This window comes from Grampus griseus (assembly GCF_964374135.1).
Source record: "Grampus griseus genome assembly, chromosome: 8".
In the NCBI taxonomy this organism is placed as follows: Eukaryota; Metazoa; Chordata; class Mammalia; order Artiodactyla; family Delphinidae; genus Grampus; species Grampus griseus.
This window is the reverse complement of record NC_139002.1, coordinates 15,910,390-15,934,070: the sequence shown is the minus strand read 5'-3', so window position 1 is coordinate 15,934,070 and position 23,681 is coordinate 15,910,390. Positions and strand designations below refer to the sequence as shown.

The 23,681-nt window shown below is 53.5% G+C and overlaps 1 protein-coding gene across 1 annotated transcript; it reads right to left on the bottom strand.

Moving 5' to 3' along the window:
• Positions 1 to 101: 101 nt before the first annotated feature.
• PCSK7 (proprotein convertase subtilisin/kexin type 7) lies at positions 102 to 23,681 on the bottom strand. Its single transcript, XM_082659770.1, has 17 exons — positions 23,642 to 23,681; positions 21,960 to 22,081; positions 21,039 to 21,521; positions 20,177 to 20,311; positions 19,405 to 19,570; positions 18,129 to 18,219; positions 17,171 to 17,225; positions 16,578 to 16,716; positions 15,672 to 15,772; positions 13,039 to 13,206; positions 12,481 to 12,588; positions 11,961 to 12,063; positions 3,771 to 3,927; positions 2,985 to 3,079; positions 2,078 to 2,171; positions 1,745 to 1,862; positions 102 to 1,477 (listed from the first exon to the last, which is right to left on the bottom strand). The coding sequence occupies exons 3-17, from the start codon at positions 21,507 to 21,509 to the stop codon at positions 1,115 to 1,117; spliced, it is 2,364 nt and encodes a 787-aa protein (XP_082515896.1). The 5' UTR covers positions 21,510 to 21,521; positions 21,960 to 22,081; positions 23,642 to 23,681; the 3' UTR covers positions 102 to 1,114.

Below are 23,681 nucleotides of genomic sequence, written 5' to 3'. Positions count from 1 at the left end.
GAGAGGAGAGTGAATCTCGGGACTGAAGGGAACGAGCAGCAACTTGGAGACTTGCATTAGCTTTGGGGAGGCGGCAGAAAGGAGATGGGAAGGAGCAGAACTGTGAGGAAGGTTTTTATTTTGGAAAAGCTGTGCAGAAAAAATTCAACAAAATGTTGCTGTGAAAAGAGAAAACCAAATCTTAAGCGTTAAAAAAAAAAAAAAAATTCAAATCGACCAACTAGCTCAGAAGAGGGGAGGAGGCCAAGAATGGGAGGAAGAGTCGCAGCCTGCCAGGCAGATGGCTGGCCTCCGGCAGGCACGGCCATTTCCCTGAGCACTTTGCAGAGGAAGACGGGTGGTCGCAGGGCTGCAGGGCCAGTGACTGATCCGACACCTGTCCCAGTCCTGCCACAGACTCCCCCAGGATGTGCCCCAGCCCTGCCAGGTGCGTTGTACCGATCCTTCAGGATGAAGGGTGGGCGTGATGGTGAGGGGGTCAGGGGTGTGTTCAAGGTTGGCTTCTGATCAGGGCTAATGGAGGCCGCTGCTTCCAGGGCACGTGTGCCGAGCTGAGGGTTGACTGCCGTGCCCATATGCCAAGGTCCAAGGCTTAGGCTGGAAGGTGAGGGGGAGAGAGGAAAAGTCTGCTGTTTCTGGCCCCTGGGTCGTTAAAAGGACAGGCGTGTCTGGGGCTCTTCCCAGCCTCCACCCCTAAGCCCTCTTCCCAAGTGACCCCAGTGATGATTCTGCTGAGATGCTCTTCTGGCCATGTGTGGGTGAGGGTCCCTGTGCCCGACACCACTGGCTTGCCCTGGAGAAACAAGGATGGAGACCTGCCCAGCAGGGGCCCCAATCCCTTGTCCGGGACCTTCTCACCAAAAACTCCCGTTGGGTTGGAGGAAGGTTCCATGGCTGTTGCGAGACTGTAATCTGGCTCCGCTTGTACCTTCCGAAGGCCCTTGCCCTCCCTGAGTGTGGTCTTTAGCCAGAGGCGCTCTTTAGGCCCCTGGTCCCAGGTGGAAGCGTCGGGGCTGCCTTCTCCCCAGAGCTCCCGGGCCTGCGGAGCCGCTTTCCAAGCTTCCCCAGTCTTAGGAAGTTAGAGCCTCTCCCACGTTGGCTGTCAGGCCCAAGGTCAGCAAATCTGCGCCTCCTTCGCCTGCAGCAGGTCTGGGGGCAGGTGCTGAGGGCAGTCCAGGGCACTCCTGCTCTGGGACAGGCTCCAGTCCCCTTGATCCAGCAGGTCTGGGGTGTGGAGCCCGGAGGTGGCAGGAGGGCCCTCGCTCTCCATCCCCACTCCACCTGGATCCTGGCTGCTGCAAAGGGGCACTGATTCCAGTTCTGTCCCCTCCTCCTTGGCTGTTCGGCTGCGCTGGGGCCGGTGGCGGGGTCCACTCCTACAGACTGGGTGAGAGGCCACATTCCTCTGGCTCAAGTACACTTCCAGCATGTAGTAAATGGTCCAGAAGACGGCGAAACAGCCTATCAGCACCAGGGTCTGGGGGAAAGTCAGACACCTGTGTAAGGGTGGTTTCCCAGAACAATGGGCTCAGAAACTCTCTCTCTTCCTAGGGGCTGCCTCTCCCACCCCAAACCACTCCCCCTGTTCCCCCCACACAAGGAATGCCCTGGAGAGTTAGCCTGTAGAGTGGGGACCTAGGTCTTCCCAACCCCTCACTCCCCAAGTCACCTTGAGTCTCCCACCAAGGACCACATCCCTCAGGACATTCCTGCCTGCCTGCAGCTTGGGTTTTGGCCCTCGTACCTTGAGGGTGTTCGGGGTGATGGTATAACCATCTTCCTCTGGGATTTTCAGCCCGGGAGGGCAGGGCAGCGTGAAGCCATCGTGCAGGTATTTCCCACTCATGGCACTTTCTAGTAACCTGTGGAGAAGAAAGGAGACGAGGATGCCCTACTCAGCTTGGTTCCTCTACCGCCTGCCTCGCCCATCCGCCCACCTCACAGCCAGACAGACGGAAGCCCCACAGCAAACAGGGGAGGGCCACGCTGTGGGTTCCCAGGGAGGTGGCACTCCCTAAGTGGCCTTCTCCCTGACCCCGTGAGTCCCCCTCCCTCTGACACATGTGTCTACACCTACCTTTGTCTGTCCCTGATGTCTTCTGGACTCCACACAGAGCCATATAGGGTCAGCTGCCATTGCCGGAGGATGCCAGGCTGGGACGTCTCATCTCCTAGAGCCGCAAGCAGGGTGGTCCGTGAGCCACGCCCCGCTGTTGGCCACACAGACAGCAGAGGCCCTGCCCACCCCGCCACCCAGAGGGACTCAGACCACATGAGCGGCCACAGTAGTTGTCTACCTGTGTCCCACTGACCCCAGGGTACTGCAGACGTGCCTCTCGGGGTGCCCTTAGGAATGGAAAGGCGGAGGTGAAAGGTGGCACTCCCAAGTGGAGAAGTTTTGCCTCTTTCATACATACATATTTCGGGGTTTCAGCTGGGATTTTTCTTGGGAAGAAAAAAAAAAAAAAGTCCAGCTAAATTAAAGGAAGGTTTGAAAACCACCAGTCTGGTGATGAACACCTAACTTGGCTGGAAGTTGGGAGGGTTGGGTTCAATTTCCAGTCCTCACTGAGATACTGTGTGACCTCACACAAGTCACTTCAAACCTCTGCGTGGGCCTCAGTTTAAAAAAAAAAAAACGGTGAAAATTAGTCCTGCCCTTACCTGCCTACCAGGGCTGGCCAGAGGATGGTTATATGAGAAAGAACTTGAAATGTGGTTTCAACAAGGAATTTTTGTTGCTATCCTGAGGAAAAATGGATCAGTCACTTCTCCAAGGAACATGAGAGGTAGTATAAATTAACAGTTCTAGGTATCAATGCCCATTTTTTTGGGTGGGGCTTACGTCTTGGCATCTACCCTCTTGGTCCGATGGCAACCCTATGTATTCCACCTGGGACAATTTCTGTGGGGACTCTGAGATCCAGAGGGACCAGATGACAATCACGAAAGGCAGGGCCCTGGTGGGGGGCAGGCAGGCTTACCTACATCCCTGACGACGAGTCTGTAGGTCCCTTTCGCTCTTTCCCCCCAGCACCGCACAGTGGAGAAGGTCCAATCATTGAAGCCATTGGGGTCCCTGGGGCAAGAACAGAGGAGACAGAGGAAGGCATGGAGCAGGGAACTGACCCCTTTGCCCAAAAGCATTTTCTTACTGTAGTAGCAGTTGTTGTCTGAGCTACAGTCATCGGGAGGGTGCCATGGAGGGCCCTCAAGTGCTGGCCCTTGCCCCTGGGATCTCAGGGGCTGAGGGACCTGTGTCAACGTAGTGTAGTGGAAAAAGCAAACGTGGAGAGAACACGGGCTTGGGAGTCCCATAGGTCTAGGCTTACTGCTATTCTCTCAGGCACTTAACTAGCTCTGTGACTTGTTTCCTCATTTGTAAAGGGTTACAAAGTCTACACTGCATGGTCCTTACTAGGATTAAAGAAACTTGTGACCTAGAGGGGTGGGATAGGGAGGGTGGGAGGGAGGGAGATGCAAGAGGGAAGAGATATGGGAACATATGTATATGTATAACTGATTCACTTTGTTATAAAGCAGAAACGAACACACCATTGTAAAGCAATTATACTCTAATAAAGATGAAAAAAGAAAAGAAACTATATTTCAAGTGCAGTGCTGAGCACATTGTAAGCACTTGAACAAAGAAGGTAATAAAGCCAGTGCCACGGTAGCTTAGGGCAGTGCCAGTGTCCACTCCTCCCATATCTTTTCCTGGAAAAGGCCCTTGTCGCAGAGAGAGCTCAGGTGAGGGCACGTGTACGTACGAGTCCAAGCTGCGGGGGGTGCCAATAAGGGACATCATGCCACTGGGGCAAAACAGCTTCAGTTCCAAGCTGCCACGTCGTGGATGAGTGATGGAGACTGTCACGGCCACGTGCTCCAGGGTCTTCAGCCCCGACATTTCCAGGTCCATCCTGCTGACTGTGGGAAGTCAGGCTGGGCAGCTGGGAAACCAGCCCCACAAACGCTTATGCCCTCACTTCACCCCAACAGACAAAGGAACATACTCATGGAAGACACATACAAATATCTTTGGCAACCCTGACTGAACCTCATGTACACTAGTAAATGGAACGCAGTTGCTGCTTTCAAGTTTACAATCGAGTTTAGAGTCCAGTTGGGAGGACAACACATACCCAGGACACAATGGAAGAACCAAACGGAGCAATTTCCGACATTCGTTCACCCAAAAAATAATTTACTGAGTACCTCCTACATTTCAGGCACTGTGCTAGCTGCTGGGAATAGAGAGAAAAGTTGGACATGGTCTCCGCCTTCTATGTGCAAGTGGAAAATGATATGCAATGCGGTCTACATAACTGATGCTAGAACAGAGATGAGTCAGATGGGTTTAGGCAGCCGTGAGACACACTCAGAGGGAGGAAGTGAATACGATTGGTGGAGTGTTGGTAGAGGGTATTCTAGAAGGAGAAATGGCATGTAGAAAGGCAGAGGTGGACATGAACAAGTTTCATACTGAAGGAAATACAAATTAAGAAAAAAAACTACTGAAGTGAAAAAATTTCAAGGAAATTGTGCTGAATGAAAAAAAGCCAATATCGAAAGGATACACAGGGGCTTCCCTGGTGGCGCAGTGGTTGAGAATCCGCCTGCCAATGCAGGGGACACGGGTTCGAGCCCTGGTCTGGGAGGATCCCACATGCCGCGGAGCAACTAGCCCCGTGAGCCACAATTACTGAGCCTGCGCGTCTGGAGCCTGTGCTCTGCAACAAGAGAGGCCGCGATGGTGAGAGGCCCCCGCTTGCCACAACTGGAGGAAGCCCTCGCACAGAAACAAAGAGCCAACACAGCCATAAATAAATAAATATAAAAAAAATGTTAAAAAAAAAAGGATACACAGTGTGTGATTTCATTTACGTAATATTCATGAATAACATAACTGTAGCGATGGAGAACAGATTAGTGGTTGCCAGGTGCTAGGGATGGTACAGAGGGGATGGGTGTGGCCATAAAGGGGTGGCACTGAGGAGTCTTGGGATGCAGTGGTTCTGGATATTGGCTGTGGTGGTGATTACACAAGGCTATACATGTGGTAAAATTACGGACACACACACACACACACACACACACACAGAAATATGAGTCTAACTGGTGAAATCTGAATAAGTGCTCTGCATTGGACCAATATCATTTTCTTGGTTTTGCTATTGTCCTAGAATTAAGACATTTCACATCAGGAGAAGGGTGCACAGGACTTCCCTGAACATTTCTTTGCAACCTCCTGTGAATCTACAATTATTTCAAAATAAAAAGTCAAAAAACCCCCAAACAAACAAAAAAACCCCACCAAACTACTGAAGTGGAAGACTCAGTTGGGGAATATTAAGAAATTAGGCTGCAATGAGAAATGATTCTTTGCAAAGCAACTTTCCTTTCATTAATTCATGCCGACAGGCAAAGCAGAGAGCAGCACCCCCATTTCACAGATGAAGAAGCTCAGAGAGAATATGAAAGTATGGGCAGGGGACCTAGCATGGGAAGGGCTTTAAAATTTTTATTTTAAACAAGCAACTGAGAGCTATTAGAGATTATCGAGCAAGGACAGAGTTTTAAAAAAAAAAGTGCTAAAGGAAGGTTACTCTCAACAGCTGTGAGTGGGCTGAATCAGAGTAGGAAGAAGAAACAGGTGACAGGAAGCCCAGCTAAAATGCTTGATTCTAAGGGTAAGCCGATGTGAGCGTGGATAACTGAGCAAAGAAGAAAGAGCGGGGAATTCCCTGGCTGTTCAGTGGTTAGGACTCTGTGCTGTCACTGCCGGTGAAATAAACCCTTTCTCAACTCTTGTGCCTGCTGGTGCTAATGGCATGGGCTCTGGAGCCACCCAGCCTGGGTTCAAATCCCAGCTCTGCCATTTACTAGCTATGAGAATTAGTTTATCTGTAACGTGTCCCCGTCATAGTTCATGGTTTATCATTTTTTTAAAAATTTTGTTTACTTTTTATTTTTGGCCGCATTGTGTCTTCGTTGCTGTGTGCGGGCTTTTCTCTAGTTGCGGTGAGCGGGGACTACTCTTCGCTGCAGTGCGCGGGCTTCTCATTGCGGTGGCTTCTCTTTGTTGCGGAGCACGGGTTCTAGGCACACAGGCTCTAGGTGCACGGGTTTCAGTAGTTGTGGCAAGCAGGCTTTAGAGCACAGGCTCAGTAGTTGTGGCACACGGGCTTAGTTGCTCCACGGCATGTGGGATCTTCCTGGACCAGGGATCGAACCCGTGTCCCCTGCATTGGCAGGCGGATTCTTAACCACTGTGCCACCAGGGAAGTCTCCATGGTTTATCATTTTAAGGTACACTCTCTGTCTCTTATTTTCTGCTGTACCTGGGGCCCCGGGCTCTGGAGAATAAAATTCCCAACTCCTGCCCGGATAAGGCTGCTAAGGATGGGAGAAGACACCTGGGAGTCTACCTTTTAATTGATCTCTCGTTTTACTCTCACACCTCATCTCTGCCTTCTGTAGTGCATGGGGCCTCCGAGTCCTGAGCCTTTGGGGATTCTGAGGCATGAAACGAGCCTGTTGCCTAGGTTCACCCTTACAGGTATTTGGTTTGCAACTTTCTTAGCCCTGCCCACTTCTCCACTCGTTTTCCGTCTTCCAAAAATGTGCTGCAATCTCTCCTTTGCTGTGGTCTCGCCTCTCATTCTCTTTGTCCTTGTGCTTATACCACTTTTATTCCTTTATTCTCACTTTGGTGAGGTTTTGGGAGTAAGCAGAGATAAAAGCACGTGTTCAATTCACCGTCTTTAACCAGGAATCTTCTTCTGTCCCCACGAATTTTTCAACCCACCGCAGTCTAGCTTTTGCCCCCATGAACAGACTGAAACAAAGTACTCTTGGCAGTGGAAGCACGGAGTCCTAACCACTGGACTGCCAAGGAAGTCCCAAAGTATTCTTCTTAAGGTCACCAATGACCCTCAGTCCTTGCCCGCTTGCCCACTCCCATCAGAACTACCCTAGATTCCAGTGACACCATCCTCCTGTTTTTTTTCCAACCTCAGGCATCTCTTCTCAGTCTTCTTCTGAGGCCCCTTTCCTCTGTCCACCCCCTTAATGTCAGCCTGTGTCCTAGGTCCTCTTTTATCCTTGTCTACCCCCAACCCTAGTGATCTCCTTCTTTCCCAGACCTTTCTCTTCCATTTTTATGCGGGTGACTCCCAAACCATTATCTCCAGTCTAGACTTTCAAACTTATTTATTCAACTGCTTTCTGAATACAACCTTTAGATGCTGCATAGAAGCCTCAAACACAGCAGAGCCCAAATTCTCTTCCTCAGCTCTTCACACTCCATAGTCCTTGCCCAAACCTCTTCTTCCTCCTGGGTTCTTAATCTCATGTGACGGCGCCACCATCTAATCAACGACTCCAGCTAAAAATTCAGAAATCTTCACATATACAGGTGCGTGTATATAGACGTACATCTGTATACGTACACCTTTATATATAAATTTTTACTATAGAAAGTTTCAGACCTATATAAATGGAGAAAACAGATGTTCTCAATACCTCACTTCAATAACTACCAATATATATGGCCAATCTCGTTTCATCGATGATCCCCACTTCTCCCCTCCCCAGATTCTCTTTTTTTTTTTTTTTGTGGTACGCGGGCCTCTCCCCGTTGTGGCCTCTCCCATTGCGGAGCACAGGCTCCGGACGCGCAGGCTCAGCGGCCATGGCTCACGGGCCCAGCCGCTCTGCGGCACGTGGGATCCTCCCGGACCGGGGCACAAACCCGTGTCCCCTGTATCGGCAGGCGGACTCTCAACCACTGCGCCACCAGGGAAGCCCCTCCCCAGATTCTTTTGACAGAATCGCCAGGCATCATATCCTTTCATTAGTGAAGATTTCCCATGTATCTCTAAAAGGTAAAGCCTCGGGAATCTCTCTAACTGCTCTCCTTCTCCCTTACTGCTAACATCAATTGGTGATAATTGACCTCGAAGGCTCCCCACAAACTTCAAGATAAAGGCCAAACTCCTTACCATGGCAGACACAGTTCCATGTGGCCCTACCACCTGAGTTTCCAGTCTTCCTCTGCCAGTCAGGAGCCACGCTCCAGCCACACCACGTGACTTGCGCTCCCTGAAGATACCGTCGACTCTGCACGTGTTGCCCCTGCTGCCTGGATGTCCCTTTCCTCGCCTCTTCCCCCGGCTAGCTTACCTGGTGGGACTCAGGTCAATCTCAGTTGCTTTGAGAACCCTCCTGTGTCTTCCCTGGTGGCAAGAGGCACCTGCGCCATCTCCACTGCAGTGCTTGTAACACTGCGCTCTACCTGCAGGAGGGACTGTCTTTCCTACCAGACTGGGAGCAGCTCTCTGAGCGCAGGAATCGTGTCTTATCTCTGAATCCCTAGAACTTAGTACAGTGCCTGGGATGAGGTAGGTCTCACATACTTGTAGAATGAATGAGTCAATCAATCAAGAGACATTTCAGAGAAATAAGTGAAAGACAAAATTCTGAGGGCTGGAGGAAGACCTAGGGAGAGGCAAGGGATACAGTGGGATTGAAAACTCCCGAGTTTCAAGTTTGGGAGCCTAGGGAATGGTGATGGCACAGACAGAAATGAGAGAAACTTGGAAAGTAAGCTGGCTGTCGATAGGTGATAATGAAATCTAAGATGCTGTACATTTTAAACGTAAAGTACTGATGGGATGTCCAACAGCACACAGCGATTTAGGTATAGAAAGATGGAGGAAAATATTCCTGGCATAGTTGAAGGAGAGTGTTAACATGGAAGATAAGGGCCTAACGGAGAGTAAATGACACGTTATAGAGCACGACAGAACAGAATGGAATCCAAAAAGAGCCCCGCGAGTGCTTGTCTGTGTTAGCATGTGTACGCAGTGGCACGTTACATGCATTTCCTTATTGGGGTGTTCAGCGACTTGGGTGGCCAGCCATGTGGCAACACGAGAACTGTTTTATTAGAATTAAGTGAGTTAATCCTTAAGCCAGTGCTTGGCACCTAAACACTCAAATCTTAGTTGATGATGATCATATTATTTTGCCTTTGGCAAGCTGGGGTCTTTTTCAACCGCCCTCCCCCCGCCCCATCCCACCCCGAAGATCCCAGGGATTTATTTGCCCATAATCTTGCGGAAGCCAGAAAAATCTCTACCCCTCTCACTGGTTAGGGATCAGAATAAGAGATGTTGATCTAGGAATCATTTGTGGAGAGGTGGCAGCGGAAGCCATAAACACAGCTGTGCCGTCGAGGGAGAAAACGTAGAGGGAGGGTCAAGAACATGGAATGAGTCGTAGAAGGCACTCTTGGTTTGGGAGTAGTGAGGAGAGCGAACAGAAAAACCAAGTTCCTTGGGCAGAGAAGCCAGAAGAGGGCCATGGAGCAAAGGAGGTCACTGCAGCCGCAGGAAGAGGGAGGCTGCCACACAGGTCTCGTTAGTCCAGTCAGAGAACAAGAGGGCTGAGAAGGATGGGCTCTGAGCTGGCCCCTGGTCTGAGCAGGAGAGGGGCGCTGTGAGTGATGGAGTAAGTCTTCAGTGGTGGAGAGGGTGTGATAAAGGCGAGCAATTGCTTTGGTTAATTCATTTGAAAAGGTTACTGGTTGGAGGGGGGCAGAGACTTAAAAGTGTTTCCTAACAGATGCTCGGAGGGTGTTTGAAGGCAGGAGGAGGAATCAGTGGGGAGAGAAAGACTGGGCAGGAGAGGAAGATTCAGAGCCAGGAAGGAACAGGACTCAAGCATGGCCAGAGGGGGAACCAGCACTGGCTGTAAACAAGGATAAAAGGGTAATTGCAAGTGGTGTTCGGGAATCTTCTGTAAATACACACAGGCTCCCTTGTGTTTTGGATACTCCTCCCAAACCCCGCCCTCCCTCTCACCCTCTGGTAGAGATTTCAGACCCAGAGTCAGAGCTAAAGGAACCAAGGGGCGCCAATCCCCTTCCCCCTACATCCTCCTCCTGTCTTGCTCTAGAGCTGCCCTGCCCAAGAAGGTGGCCACCAGCCACATGTGGCTATTTAAATTCAATTACAATAACACACAAACTTAGTTCCTCAGCCACACGAGCCACATTTAAAATCTTCAATAACCTCACATGAATTGCACAGCACAGATAGAGAACATTTTCATCATTGTAGAAAGTTCTCTTGGACACCACTGCTCCAGAGTCTTAGTGGTATTGCACCCCTTTTCCATCTCAGGGATGTTCAGTTCCTTCTACCTTACAAAAAAGTTCACCTTCCAGCCCTTGGACACTGACTCACCCAGGTCTTGGTGGGAAAGACTGTTCCTTGGCTATAGGGAAAGAGGTTTACTAACTGTCCGGGACTATGCTCAGCTCTATGTGAACTGGACTTTCTGCAGCCTCCAAGCACGCCCACAAGCGTGAACCTTCAGTTCTGTCTGCTCAGGGGTGAATGGGGTCACGACAGAGGGGAAGACACCTTTGCTGATCTTGAAGATCGGCAGTCCGCTTGCTGCCCTCCAAACCAACGAAGGGCTCCATTGGCAAAACTCGCCGGGTCTTCCCCTCCCTTCTCTCCGTCCTTCTCTCCCCACTACCCCACCTCCCACTCTCCTCTGCCCAGGACAACCTGTCCTTCTTTCTCTTGCTTCCTAGTGACAAACGAGCAGGTGCCAGATGCCTCTATACCGAGGGAAGTTTGTTAGACACGCTGGGGAACATCCCTGGTTAGTGGGAAGCAGAAGATGATGAAGCTGGGAAGGACCCTAAGTCGACCCCCTCATCTGAGGGATGCGATTGCGGGTTAGCAGCCCTGGATGGGAGGTGCAAGTGAAAAGACATACTGTCCCCAAGACATGCACGTGCGAAGCCCCGAGGTTCCTACTGAACCGCATTCCTGGGAACGTTCCTGCACTTCTCTGCCTTGGCTGACGCTTTATGCCCTTTCCAAGACAGCATTCCTTTTACGGAAAATGCAATGAACTGGGCCCATGGATTTCCTTCCACGTAGAGGGGAAACTGGGCAAGTGCTGGACATGGTTAGGGAGAGAGACAACAGGACTATTCCCAGTGAAACCTCCACCCCAGGGATGCCGTCTCCACCTCCCCTCCATGCTCCCATCTTTGGCCATTCCTCCTTTTGCCACTGTTGTGGTTTGAACACTTCCTAGGAGGATGGGAAATGCGAAAACAGTTCCATTTGTGTACAAAGCATGACACGCTTCAATCTTCACAAAAATTAGGGAATAACTCTGCCTGTCAAAAATCCTTGAGGAAAAAAATCCCCAAGGAACTGGAGGTGAGGAAAACTCCCCAGTGGGAAGTCCGGGAAATCTGCAGACAGAAGATCCTCTTGCTCAAGTGTCCCAATCCAGCTGCCCTCTTCTCTGGGAAGGGGCTCAACCTCTGTGCTCAACGTAAGACGACATCTCTGACTGACAACACACGGCCCTCACCCCTTCAGAGAGTCCTAGCGGCCCCAGGTGTGATGGACGCGTGGGCAGAGGGAGGGCCACCACAGTCTAGGGAGCCCTCTGGGGACTCCTCTGTCCTCCCCCTACAGGCCCCAGCTGACTCTCTCTGTACTAGACAAGCCTGAGAATCAAAGGAAGACATTCTCAACTCCCTCATTCCAGCCAAAGGCCACCGGGTTGCAGAGGATCGTCTGGCACGTTCCTAGCATGGAAGTCAAAGGAAAGTCTTTCAACTCGTGCCTTGTCTCCCAGGTCCCAGTCCCAGCCCTCCCACCAGCCTTCCTAATCGCTTGCTCGGCAGTCCTTTCCACCACCAGTAACTCAGGAGAAAGGTCTCGTTTAAGCACCCGGGGGGCCAGCCAACTCAGAAGCAGCAACATGTCCTAAAATGGTCAAAGAAAACTCCACAGGTTTGGCTGGAGCTCAGCTCCTACAGGAAGGGGGTAGGATCCGGCAGGGAGGATGAGTTTAGCTTCTCCATCACCCCGCCCCAAACCTCAGGCCCACGATTAACCCCCTTTCTGCTGACTGCTTACCATTCCACAGGACCTCCAGGGGGCGGGCGGACAGTGGGATAGCCTTGTTCTCTTTCAACACGGGGCTGACGTAGGAAGCTAAGTAAGGGACAGACGTCCAGATCTATGAAAGGAAGGGGGGACGGCGAATGAACAAACAAGATGGACCCCACACACCCACTCTCATCTACTTGGCCCCTAGGGCACTGCTCTTTTGATTTCCCCCTTCCTCACCACCTTCCTTCGCTCCCGAGGCTCCTGCGGACCACCTGGACTGCTCCCTATGGCACCAAAGCAAGGAAATGCTGTGTCCAGGACAGCAGATGAGGGGCAGAGCACCCTGAGGGCTCCAAACGATACTCAGGTCCCATTTACTCTCCACCGACAGTTTAGAAACTTTAATTATAGTGTTGAGCCTGCTTCTTCACTTGTAAAAGGGGTCTCAGATGAACGAGCATTTATTAACACCTACGATGTGCCAGGCAGTGTCTTAGGCATTCTCCCCACCTCCTTCGTCATTCCACGCAGGACACCTATTCACCTTGGCCGCGTTCACGAGTCTCCAAGCATTGAGCAGGCCGAACCCGTGCTGGTGGCTGTGGCTAAAGCCGGCCTCGTTGGTGATCCAGTCCGCGCGGCGATCCTCATACTGAGAGGACAGGGGTCCCGGTTAGTCTCTCGGATTTTAAGTTTCCCTGCTCGCCCTGCTAGCTGATCCAGTCCAGACTCTCCCACCAAGGCTGCTAGGAATGGATTTCCCAAGGAAAGCTGGGACAAAAGGGCAAAGGCCTGTGATGTCACCAGCCCAATGGCCTGTTTCTAGAGAGGGAGCCAGGAGCCACAGGCTCGAGTCAGGAGCCCAGCCGGAGCTCTCCTTTGCAGGTAAAAGGGCAGCCGCAGAACAGGTGCGAGTGAATTTAGGTCTGTGGTCTTGATGGGGTCCCCACACTTGTTCCGTGCACATGCAACTCTGGACGGGATTTGGCACCCAACGTCTGGGACACCTAGAACCTGAAGCCTCCTGAAACCTCCAAGTCCTTGGGACCGAAAGTCTGACGTGGGCTGGGCCAGGCCATTTGTCCACCTGCGAGGATCTCACCTGGGTGGCTGTGAAGACGATGATGTGCTGGACGTCACGCCACGTGAGGCAGGGCCGCACCTGCAGCATCAGGGCTATCATGCCGGCTGCCAGAGGGGCCGCGGCTGAGGTCCCCGTGTGGCCCTCGGTGCAGCCTGTGCCCTTCTGAAGGTCCCAGTCTGTGGTCACCTGGGAAGCGGAATGGAGAGGACGGGGACTGGGTTAGGGACTGTTCCCAGGTGCTGTGGAGGGAGGGGTGCGGGGCTGGGCCTCAGCACGAGCCTCCGGGGGCCCTTCCATTGCGAGAGCTGAATGTCTAGCAGGTCGGGATGATGGAGGTTCTTCCTCCTTCTTTGCCTAACAAGAGAAATCTCTGGAGAGTTGAGAAGAATTAAAAAGTTACTCTGGGGGTCTGGTTACTGTGGGGGAGGGGGCGGAAAGGAGCTGGAGAGAGGGGAGAGGCCTCACGTGCAGAGGATGGTTTCCTGATTCCGGCTCCTCTGGTGACCCCTTCCCAAATCCTCCACCCAACCCCAGCCCCGCCCCTCCAGACCCCGCAGCCCTTGGAGACAGAGGAAGTGGCCGGGAGCTCCTGGGCCCCAGCTGGAGCGGGGACAGCAGTGACGGCACCGGTCGAGGAAATCCAACTTGGCGGCTCAGCGACAGGGCCTGGAGTGACATCCGTGCGAACAAAGGGAGCGTGTTCCCAGGGGGAGGAAGCTGTCCCCTCGTCCACCCGTGGGCTCAGCATGGGTGTAGCATCTACACCCCCTGCCCACCCTGGCCCGGGGCGATCCACAGGCCTCCCTGCCTCCCTGCTCTGGGCCTGGCGCCTCGGGTGGTTTCCACGAGTCCCCCCTTTTCCACCTGTGGTCCTGAGGTGGGAGGTGAGAGCGGGGGTCAGGGAGATACAGCATCTGTCTGGCATCCAGTTCTTTTCATGCTCTAATCCACCCTGGAGCCACAGAGTGTTTAGCCGAGGGGGCCCTGCCTAAACCTGCTCCAGGCCAGGGCCCTCCGGATCTGGCACGCGGTGCCCACGCTAAGACCAGAAAATCTTCTTCCAAGCTTCTCTCCTGGGTCAGATACCAAGGTGCTAACTTCTCCCAAGAGCTGCCCTTTCTCCACTGTACTCACTGCTCGCCTTCCAGCTGTTACAGAGGCTGCCAAGACATGTCATTTTCACTCAGTCTTCGTGTGCATGGAAGAGGAGGCAAAAACTCTCCAAGTGGAAGTCTCAGTGAGGGTGGAAAGCCTGGTCTGTGCCAGGGAGCAGGTTGATTTTTTCCTGCTACGGAAACAGCCTCACAGTGACAGTCTAGTGTGTAGCTGTGAGGCCTGTGAACTTGCCTGTGGCAGGAGCCCCAGGCAGCCACTGGAAAGGGCCGGGCAGCAGACGGCGGGCAGCCTGTACCTCCGTGCCCGCCCTCAGGAAGGCAGCCCCACCGAGCTGGTCATTGAACAGAAACTGGCAACTGGTTTCCAAGGCAAGAGCGTCCCAAAGATGGGAGCCTGGCTAAACAAACTCTCTTTTCATTTCCGGACAATTTATAGCTCAGATGGAACGTGGTAGGGGTGGGGGTGAGATGCGGAGCTGCGTCAGGAGGAGAAAGGCAGGCGGCGCACAGTAAGAGGAACCATTGTGCTCGGCAGCCTTCGCGGTCCCTCGCTGGGGCCGGGTCGAGCGGGTTCCCGAGAGTTCTGCCAGGATGTTCCTGCTCGTCCTCCCAACCCAGCCTGGCCTGGGGTGGGCGTGGGTGGTGCCCTCCGCACCCAGACCCCCGCCTGCTGAGCGAAGCCTCCTGCCCACTTACTTTAGTCAGCTCCCTTTTTTCTTCTCTCGGGGTGGGGAAAGGGGCTGGGGTCACCGGGCCCTGAGCCTTAAAACACTGTGCTGACCAAAGTCATTTAGTGGCAAAACAGAATTTCAGTCTCTGGGAAAGTGAATGTGACCCAGAGGAAGCAGCCTAATTCCCAGCGGCCCTGGAGAGCGCTCCCAACCCAGAGCCGCTGGAGAAATGTGACACCACCTGGCTGCAGCCCAGCTCTGCCCCGAGAGCCCCTTGTCCCCGTATCCCTCTGTTCGGGGCACTGGGGACTGGCAGGGAGCTCTAGGATGACGGGATGAAGCTCGGCCAGCTGGGTGTAGGCACGGAACCCTGAATTCTTTCACAGGTTTCCACAGCTTGAGAAACTCCACTCCCTTGCTCCGACCTCTTGTTTGCTGTGGCTCCAGCTCCAGCTCCAAGGAAAGAGCTGTCTCTCGGGCTGACTGAGACATTCCTGACTCCTTTTCCCGCCCATTCCGTGCCGACAACCACTAGCTTTACTCCCAAGGATGAACAGGAACAGAGCTCACAGTATTTACATAAGGGCTGCATAGCAGTGGAATGATGATCCTTTTTTTATAAAGGCCACAGAAATTTAGCCAAAGACCATGTTCTACCAAAGGAAGACGTTTCAATCAATGTGATACTTAATCAATGTGATTCCTATGATAACATGCATATTTGTAAGTTAAAATTTTAAAGATAAAACCCCTTTACACAGATATATTTAGAGTCCTCAGCCCCATTCTTCCAACAGGGGCAGACCCTTAGGGACACAGATCTGCTAGGGAAGAGGAACCCGAGGGCCCGGCGGGGGGCGCTTACGATGCTCCGGAGCATCTTGTCCCCACCGCTGAAGGTGACCGCCAGCGTGGAGGCACACTCCTCTGCGTAGAAAGGCATCCGTCCCTCCTCGTCCACAGCACCTGGGGACAGAGTAGGGGAAATGGGAGCAGAGATAAGGGCCTGATAACACCAGAGTCATCTCTGAGTTATCACCTGGGGGGTTGTCCTGAGTTTAAAAAATGATCTCAGTGGTCCAAGTCCTTCAAGTACCCACACTCCTCACCAGGACAGGCAGCCTCAAATGGCAGAGGGTATTCTGCGCCCTAAGACCATTCTTTCAACAGGCTCCAGGGTGCATCTGGGGGGCGTTCCACCTCAATACCTACTCATCCATTCGCACATGCATTTTCCTCAACATTTATCAATTACCTACCGTAAGTCGCACACTGTGTGAGGCATGGGGGCCATGGGAGAAGGGCACAGACCTGATCTCAAGGAGCCCATAGTCAGGGAGGAGGTCGGGTAAGTAAATGAAAACAACCGGGATGCTAAATGCTATGGGAGGGAGCACAGGCAAAGGGCATTTGGGGGTCAGGGAAGGCTTCAAGCAGGAGCGAAGGGACCCATGGAAGAGAGGCCAAAGCAGAGGCCTAAGCAGCTGTGGGGAGTGGAGGCGGGGGGTGGGCTTGGTATCCCCGATGATGGGTGGAAAGTGCTCCGGGGTATGACTTCTAAGGAAGTCCTGACATCCTCCGAGAGCAGGGCTAGTCCCTCCTAACTATCAGAGCCTGAAGAGAAGAGCAGATCATGCATACACTTTTAGACAGACCCATGGAAGCTGGGGGCACACCCACATACACGGTCCCGTCACGACTGGGTGTCTCTCTCTCTCACACACACACAGGCGTGAGCACACATGCACACTCGGGGCCACCAGGCCACTACCTATGGTGACTGTATAGATGGAGTTGGCATAGCCATCGTAGTTGCAGTTGTCGTTGTGCTGGCCCCCATTGCCACTGGCTACCACGAAGATGCTCCCAAAGCCCTGGCGGCCAGCGATCACCCCGTGTTGCAGGGCAGCCTGAGGGGCAAAACGTCCAGGTCAGTTGAGGAGTTCATAGGAAGACCCCAACCTCCATGCCGCTCACTCTTTCCTCCCCTTCTAGAAGGAAAAGAAAAAAAGCCAAGGGCACTGGACATGGGAGAAACAGATTTAAAGATGGACTCAAGGTGAAGAGGCTGTTAGTGGAACAACTGTATGGTGCACGGGCTCTGCTTATCAGAGAGGGTAGGGCCAGAAATGGGGAGCCAAGCACGCAACCAGAGCGAAACAATCTCAAAGCACTGCTCCATTTCTCTCTAAGAACATCCTCCACACTCCCCCAACCCCAGGTCAGGAGCGCTCTTCCCAAAGGAGGTGCCCGGGCTACATGGTAGGTCTGGCCCTGCAAATGGGGGTGGGGCGGGAGCAGTTCCAGGAACGGAATGAAGAGGGGGTCCTAGGTCTCCCAAGTCTCCACGCGGTCCCCAGTTACCTTCCCAAGCTGATGGGGACCGTCCACCGTCTTTCCATCGTCATCTGGTCCCCAGCTGTTGAGAGACACCCAGTGGGAAGAGCCAGAGCCAGGCTGTGGCTGCCCACCCAGGCCCCCCAGGCTCAGCCAGCCGTCCCTCCGCCCGGGCCCTTCCTCTCCTCCCAAGGGCTCCAGCTCCGGACTCCCACGATGAAAGGACACAGGGGTCAAAGGTCCAGCCCTCACTCCGAAGTGGAAAACAGAAGTACGTGCTAAAGTTCTTCTTGTCCTTGGAAACTTTCCCAGTTTAGGACTACTTTAACCTGACCCTAAAAACCCTTTCTCAGGTCCCCAGGGAGTACAGAGTGGTAGAGATGGATGGGACCTAGGGATCTAACGCTAGGCTTGATGGCAGAGCACCAGCGAAGGGAGTATCTGGGAAAGCTCTCGGGTCTGAGGAGTTCTCCATTCTTTCTCTGAAAGGAAATGTCCGTGTGGATAATGCCATGCATTTACAGGAGAAGAGCAGGTACTTGGGGAAGAGCAGGTACCATCAGTGCTGGGGGGCAGCCCAGCCTCAGCCCCTCCTTATCAAACACCCCCTCCCCGCCATAACCGTAACCTGGAGCTGCAGGTGTGTTTCTGGGGGGTGGTGCTGGGTGTCCAGCTCTGCTGTGGTTGGAAAGGAATGCCCAATTTCTTCCAGAGCCTTCTGAGTTTGATAAACAGATAAACACGAGGCAGGATGGAGCACTCCTCGTGTGGCAACCTGATTACTGGGGTGACAAGGGGCTTAAGACTGAGAACCCAGACGCTGGGGGTCTGGAGAAATGAGGGCAGTGGACTTACAGGCTGAACCCAGTGGGGAGAGCCCTGCTGGGACCTGCCCGAGTCAGCCCATCCTGCTGTTCTTTGGTTGGAGGATTCGCCCAGGGCCCGAGCCTCTGGCCCCCTCACCTTGTTCCTGGCTCTGCCTCACCTGCAACTGTAGATGTCATTGATCTGATAGTGCTTGTTGAACGCCACAGCCTCCATGCTGTCTGTCAGGGGTCCATCCAGTACCCGGATACCTAGGCGGTGAAGGCCATACCGGCTCCTCAATAAAGCTGGTCCCCTAGACGGGGAGCTGGGTGCTGGGGGGCCCCCTGTGGAGACTTACTTTTCCTCTAAGTGCTCTTGGGTCTTTTGAATTTTTATACCATGTGCATGTACCTGTCCGGAAATATTTTTTAACATAATGCTAAATCTTAGACTTTAAGGATCCTGGGGTCCGGTGGGAAGATGCAGAGCCTAGAACGTAGGGAATCCAAGGTCCCCTTCTTCTGTGCATCCTCAATCATGTCAAACACTGCAGTGGTGCTCGACACACAGAGGGTATTCAACAGATGGTACTCATCAGCATTACTCCTCTCACGGATGCCTAATCTCACCCAATAAAATGGGGTGGGTCACATCCTGGTGACCACATAGGGCGGAATGGAGTTTTCAGAAGGGACTTGGGCCCTGAAGGTTTCTGGCTCCCTCTGTAGCCTCATTCGCAGAGAGGGCTGCTGACCTCTGCTGGAGTGTAAGAGGAATACAGCCAATCTATTCCAACCTCGGAAATGCAGGTCCCAAGCATTTATGAGGAATCACGCGGACAGCGTGTCCCCATTCATCCCCTTCACCTGCCTCAGTGGACAAAGACCGAGAGGCAGAGGAGCCGCAGTACCACCCCAGCGGGGGCCAGAGCTGTTCCGCTCTCCTGAAAGGTTGGAGAGCAGACGGTGACCATCAGAAGGGCTGGGAACGGGAGAGCTGGGAGAAGGGAGAGGGGCCTCCACAGACACACGGGGGTCACGGAGGAAGGGCAGACCAGGAGGCACTTGGTAAACCATTAAAATACAAATACAGCATGGATGAGTATAAGGAGTTATCATCACAGTGAGCTGAGCATTGACAGGGCGTAACCATGATCAGAAAAAGGGAAGAGTCGTCTGCGTAGGTGGGGCCTGGGCCTCCATCTCCCATCCAGAGCACTTCATACTTTCAGCTGTTTTATACAGTGGGGTTCACTGCTAAAAACATGTTGGAAACACAGTGCATTGAAAAAAATCAATGAACTGATAAGTCCTGCAGACACCTATTCATAAGCTTAACCTTTGCTTTCTGCTGTGTGTTGAAAGTGAAATAAAGTCGGGTTGGAATTCATGGGGGAGGGACAGAGGATGGACAGCTGTCACAGGAGGAATGTACCGAGGCTGGACTGGAGGTACCTGCTATGCGGCTCCCATACGCCACTCCCACGGCACAGAAGCTGTTGTTGGGCACGGCAGCGATCTCTCCTGCACACCTCGTGCCGTGGTGGTTGCCATTCTCCACATCCGGGTGGGGCATGGGGTCAGGGTCGTTAGAGTTGAGGTCATAGCTGCCCTCGGGGCTCTAAAACAAGGTGGGGGGGACGGGCGGGGCATGTGGCCACTCGCTGGTTTACAAGGGGTCAGGTCTTGGAGCTCAGGGAGAGAGGGGAACTGGGATTTGGGGGCTCTAAGCCAGCCCTGTGGGCCCATCTCTGCAAACCACACGGGCTGTGAGATATGAGGACAGGACACCTTGAGGCAAAACTGAGAAGCGCTGCAGCTCTTGGGAAATTTCTCTCTTGGCCATTATAGATGTGCCTAGGAGCCGCTTCCATGGTGTGGGAAGCCTGGGATAAAAGAGGTTTGGGGCTACCTAAAAGTCGGGCTTTAAGGAATTTGTGCAGAGAGGGAAGCTGCCCGCAGGGGCCACTCCTTACTCCCCAGGGCAGGGAGTGGCAGCAGGAACCAGGAAGTGTCTCCCTTGCCGAGCTGGAGCCACGTCCAGTGTCTCAGCTACCAGGCTGGAAGGCTGGCTGCGGAAAAGGAGTAGATGAAGAACACCATCCCACCTTCCAGGCCCTTTCATTTGGCCCAATGACCTCTAGGAAAGGGGACAGGCCTGAGGGAACATCAAGAATCAGATAAGGCCCGGCAGTGGGATGGGACGGGTCGTTCCAGTGCCACTCACATAGTTGGGTGCGATGTCCTGGATGGTGTGCTCCACACCGTCGTCCACGACCACCACGGTCACCCCTTGCCCGGTTACATTGCGCTCCCATACACCCGTCACGTTGATGTCCCTGCCGGGGCTCCGCCGGTTATTCTGCAGGAGAGACAGGGTCAGGAACTGTTCTCTGAGCCCTGGGAATCCAGTGACACACAGCATAGCCCACGGAGAGACAAGTTACAGCGAGCAGCCCCTGTGCACTCTTGGCCGCCGTCAAGGGGCCAGAGAGAGGTTGTAGACCAATAAGGGTAGGTGGGGACAGAGCTAAGGAGGGACACGTGAGAGCTTTGCCACAGCCGAGGTCTCCAGGAAAGCCTGGCATCACTCATGGGCAATAAGGGTGAGAAGGTGGCTAGGGTCAAGGGTTGGACAATATAATTCATAGGCCATATGATACACATTATATTAACACCGTATAATATAACGTTACTAGTTAACTCTTGTAAAGCGTTTCCCATGTGGGCACAAGTACCTTAGTTCACTTAACCATAACCATAACCATTACAATCTCCATTTGACAGAAAGGGAAAGTGAGGCACAGAGAGGCTAAACAGTGCACCCAAAGGTACACGCTAGTCAGTGGCAGGCGGCCCAGGCAGCCTGGTCCCAGGGCCCACGCCCTGCCACTGCAGTCCGCCGGCTCTCTGGATATGAGCACAGGGAAGGTGCAGCCCGAGGACGAAGCCCACTGTGGAAGCCCACAGAAATGTCTCCTCAGGCAAAGGATGGGGAACACTGAAGAGTAACACAGACAAGAGGCCACTAAGGCACGGGGTACCCCCCGCCCAGCATCTGAGGCCCGAAGCTGCAGGGCTGGACTCACCAGGTGCCACTGCTGCGGGTATTTGGGGTCATTGAAGTGGACGCTGCGCTTGGTCCGCTTGAGCAGCCTCTGCTCTGAGTGCCAGCGCACGGCTTCGTGCCTGGCCAACACGGCCTCCACCTGCTGCCGGATGGCCTCCACCTGCGGGGCCTGCTGGTGCCCTGCTGGCTGGACCAAGAGGTAGTGCCCCTGGAGCTCCCCGATGCGTCCTGCATTCACCAGCCCTGCCGCCTGGGCCAGGGCATCTGCCCGCTGCTCCAGCGACTGTTCTTCCCTTTCGCCTTCTGGGCTGTCCACACGCACCGCCCAGCTCAGCCCCTCCGGACCCCGGGCCCCAGGCCCACCTGCCCCCACCAGGCCCATCACCCAGGGAAGCAGTAGGAAGAGCCCGGCTAGCTCCAGGCAGAGGCAAATGGGCCTGGGGCCCAGGGGGGCATCTGAGTGTGGCACTTTCTGCCTCCCCTTGGGCATCAGAGCAGTAGGCTGCAGACAAAGAGAAAGGACACCAGAGGTAAGAACGTGATAACACGGCACACCTGGAAATCCCTAAGCCATGCCTTTTAAATCATTAAACATGTGATCCTCTCCTGTTATTCACAGTTATCTCTGACCAACAGGGATAAGCCCCCAGGGGCAGCGTGGGCCAGCACGAACCCCGGGGGGTCCCTCAGTGACATGATTATCACTAGATGATCAAGCAGGATGTCTAGTTGCTAACAGGCACCCTGCTGCTCTTTCCCACTGTTGCCATGAAAAGGGCTCAGAGGTCATAGGACTCCTGCAAATTCCTGGCAGAGTCATGACCGTTCTTTAGAAGAGACCCTCCTCCCTTCTTTAGAGGCAACAGAAATCTTTCCCCAGCTGACGTCTTGGTCCCCTTGTCCTGAGGGCTAACTCCCCGCAGTGGGGCCCCGTTCCCACCTGGACCCTGAGTGAGGCTGAGCTCCTGGTCTGGCTAACCACCTCACGCTCATTTTGTGCAAACGGAGAAAAGGCATCCCTTTCGCTGTGAGCAGTGGTGACTCCAGGCACAGATTGCAGACCTGTAGGCCCCAAGAAAACAAGAAATGGTGTCCTCCCAAACCCAGTGGAGCAAGCAGAGGCTGGCCATGAACTCTAGGATCCGTGATCAAAGAAACTGCAAGTGATTAAGTATCATTTCCAGGAATCCCAAATAGGTCACAGACTAGAACCGAACTGGTCCAGTAAGGCCAGATCAGTATATAATCCAGAAACCGTACTTCTCGACCTAAACGTCAGGCCATAGTCTTTTCTTTTTTTCCTAGATGCCTAGAAGAGGGCTTGAACTCTTAGCAAAAACCCCTCTTGAAAAAGTAGGTGGTACTGCTTCCTAGAAGTCCAGGGGGTAGTAGCTAACTTCCTGATTTCTGTACCTGTGGATGCCAGGGGAAGTAAGAGTAGGCGGGAGGCGGGTGAAATGGGGAAAACCCGAGCATGCAAACAAAACTGAACAGGCGTAAGAGGCAAGTGGACACCCTGGGGAGAAGGGGTGATTGGAAAGCAGCACTAAAGGGCTACTCTTAGTCACTAGCTCAGCAAGTTGGCTGAGAAGTGAGGGCTCAAGCTCTAAACCTGGGACTGCCACCCATGGTTTGACAGAAGGGCCAAATGAGAACTGGTGGGCAACTGTGGGGACAGAGACAGGTGAATGGGTGACAGAACATGTGTGTCCCTATTGGTGGCTGGGCTTCAGAAGCATCTGCTCTCTACGGGGGTGGGGTGTAGGGGGGTCACCTTGAGGTAGGGCTTAGTACCCACACAAATATGCAAATGGATTAGTCTCAAAACATTACATAAACATGGGTATTTTACCGAAGTCTCTTTGGAAAGGGAGAAGGGGACTTCCGCCACCTAACATTTCCCTCCCCAAATCTACATATCTCCTTCTCTCTTTTCCTCTGAGGTTCCCGGGCAAATTCCTCCCTGCGCTCCAGCAGCGTCGACTGTCCCAAGATATTCAGGTGTCCTTCCCAGTGTGCATACAAAAATCTTGTTAGATAGCCTGATAGTGACCCAACTAGGCAGGCTCCTTCAATCTCAGTAGAGCCCATAGATTTCCGGAAGAGAGGAGAAACCTGACCACTACATCCTCCAGTCCCTCTGGCAGAGCGGTACGTTAACCCCACCCCAGCCCTCACCCTAGGCTTCTGGGTAAGGAAACTTAAATACCCTCTGAAAGTAGATCTCAAACTTCACCCAACTGCTAGGCGTGTCTTTACAGCTCTGAGGTGCCAAGAGAGAAGAGGAATGATACGGACAGCCCAGAGTCCAAGATTCTGCTCCCAAGAGACTGTCCTCCTCGCAACCTCTACACCTGTTCCTAGAAACCAGGCTGCGTACCGGGGTCAGTTTCATTGATTTCCCCCTCCCTGGCCTCGACTGCCCCGTGCAATGTGCCCCTCTCCTCGGAGGACCCACACTATCCTGGATCCAAGACTCCGTGGCCCCGTCTCCCTGGGCTCCCCCACGCCGGGACTGAAGGCGCCCTCTGTGCGGCTCCCTCGTCCTCAGACACCGGCTGCCCCCCTGTTCTAGGCCACCCGGACTTCCAATGCCCCGCCCCCACCGAGTTCTCAACTCACCCGCCTGGCCGCAGCTGCTGCCGCCGCCTCCTTGCGGAAA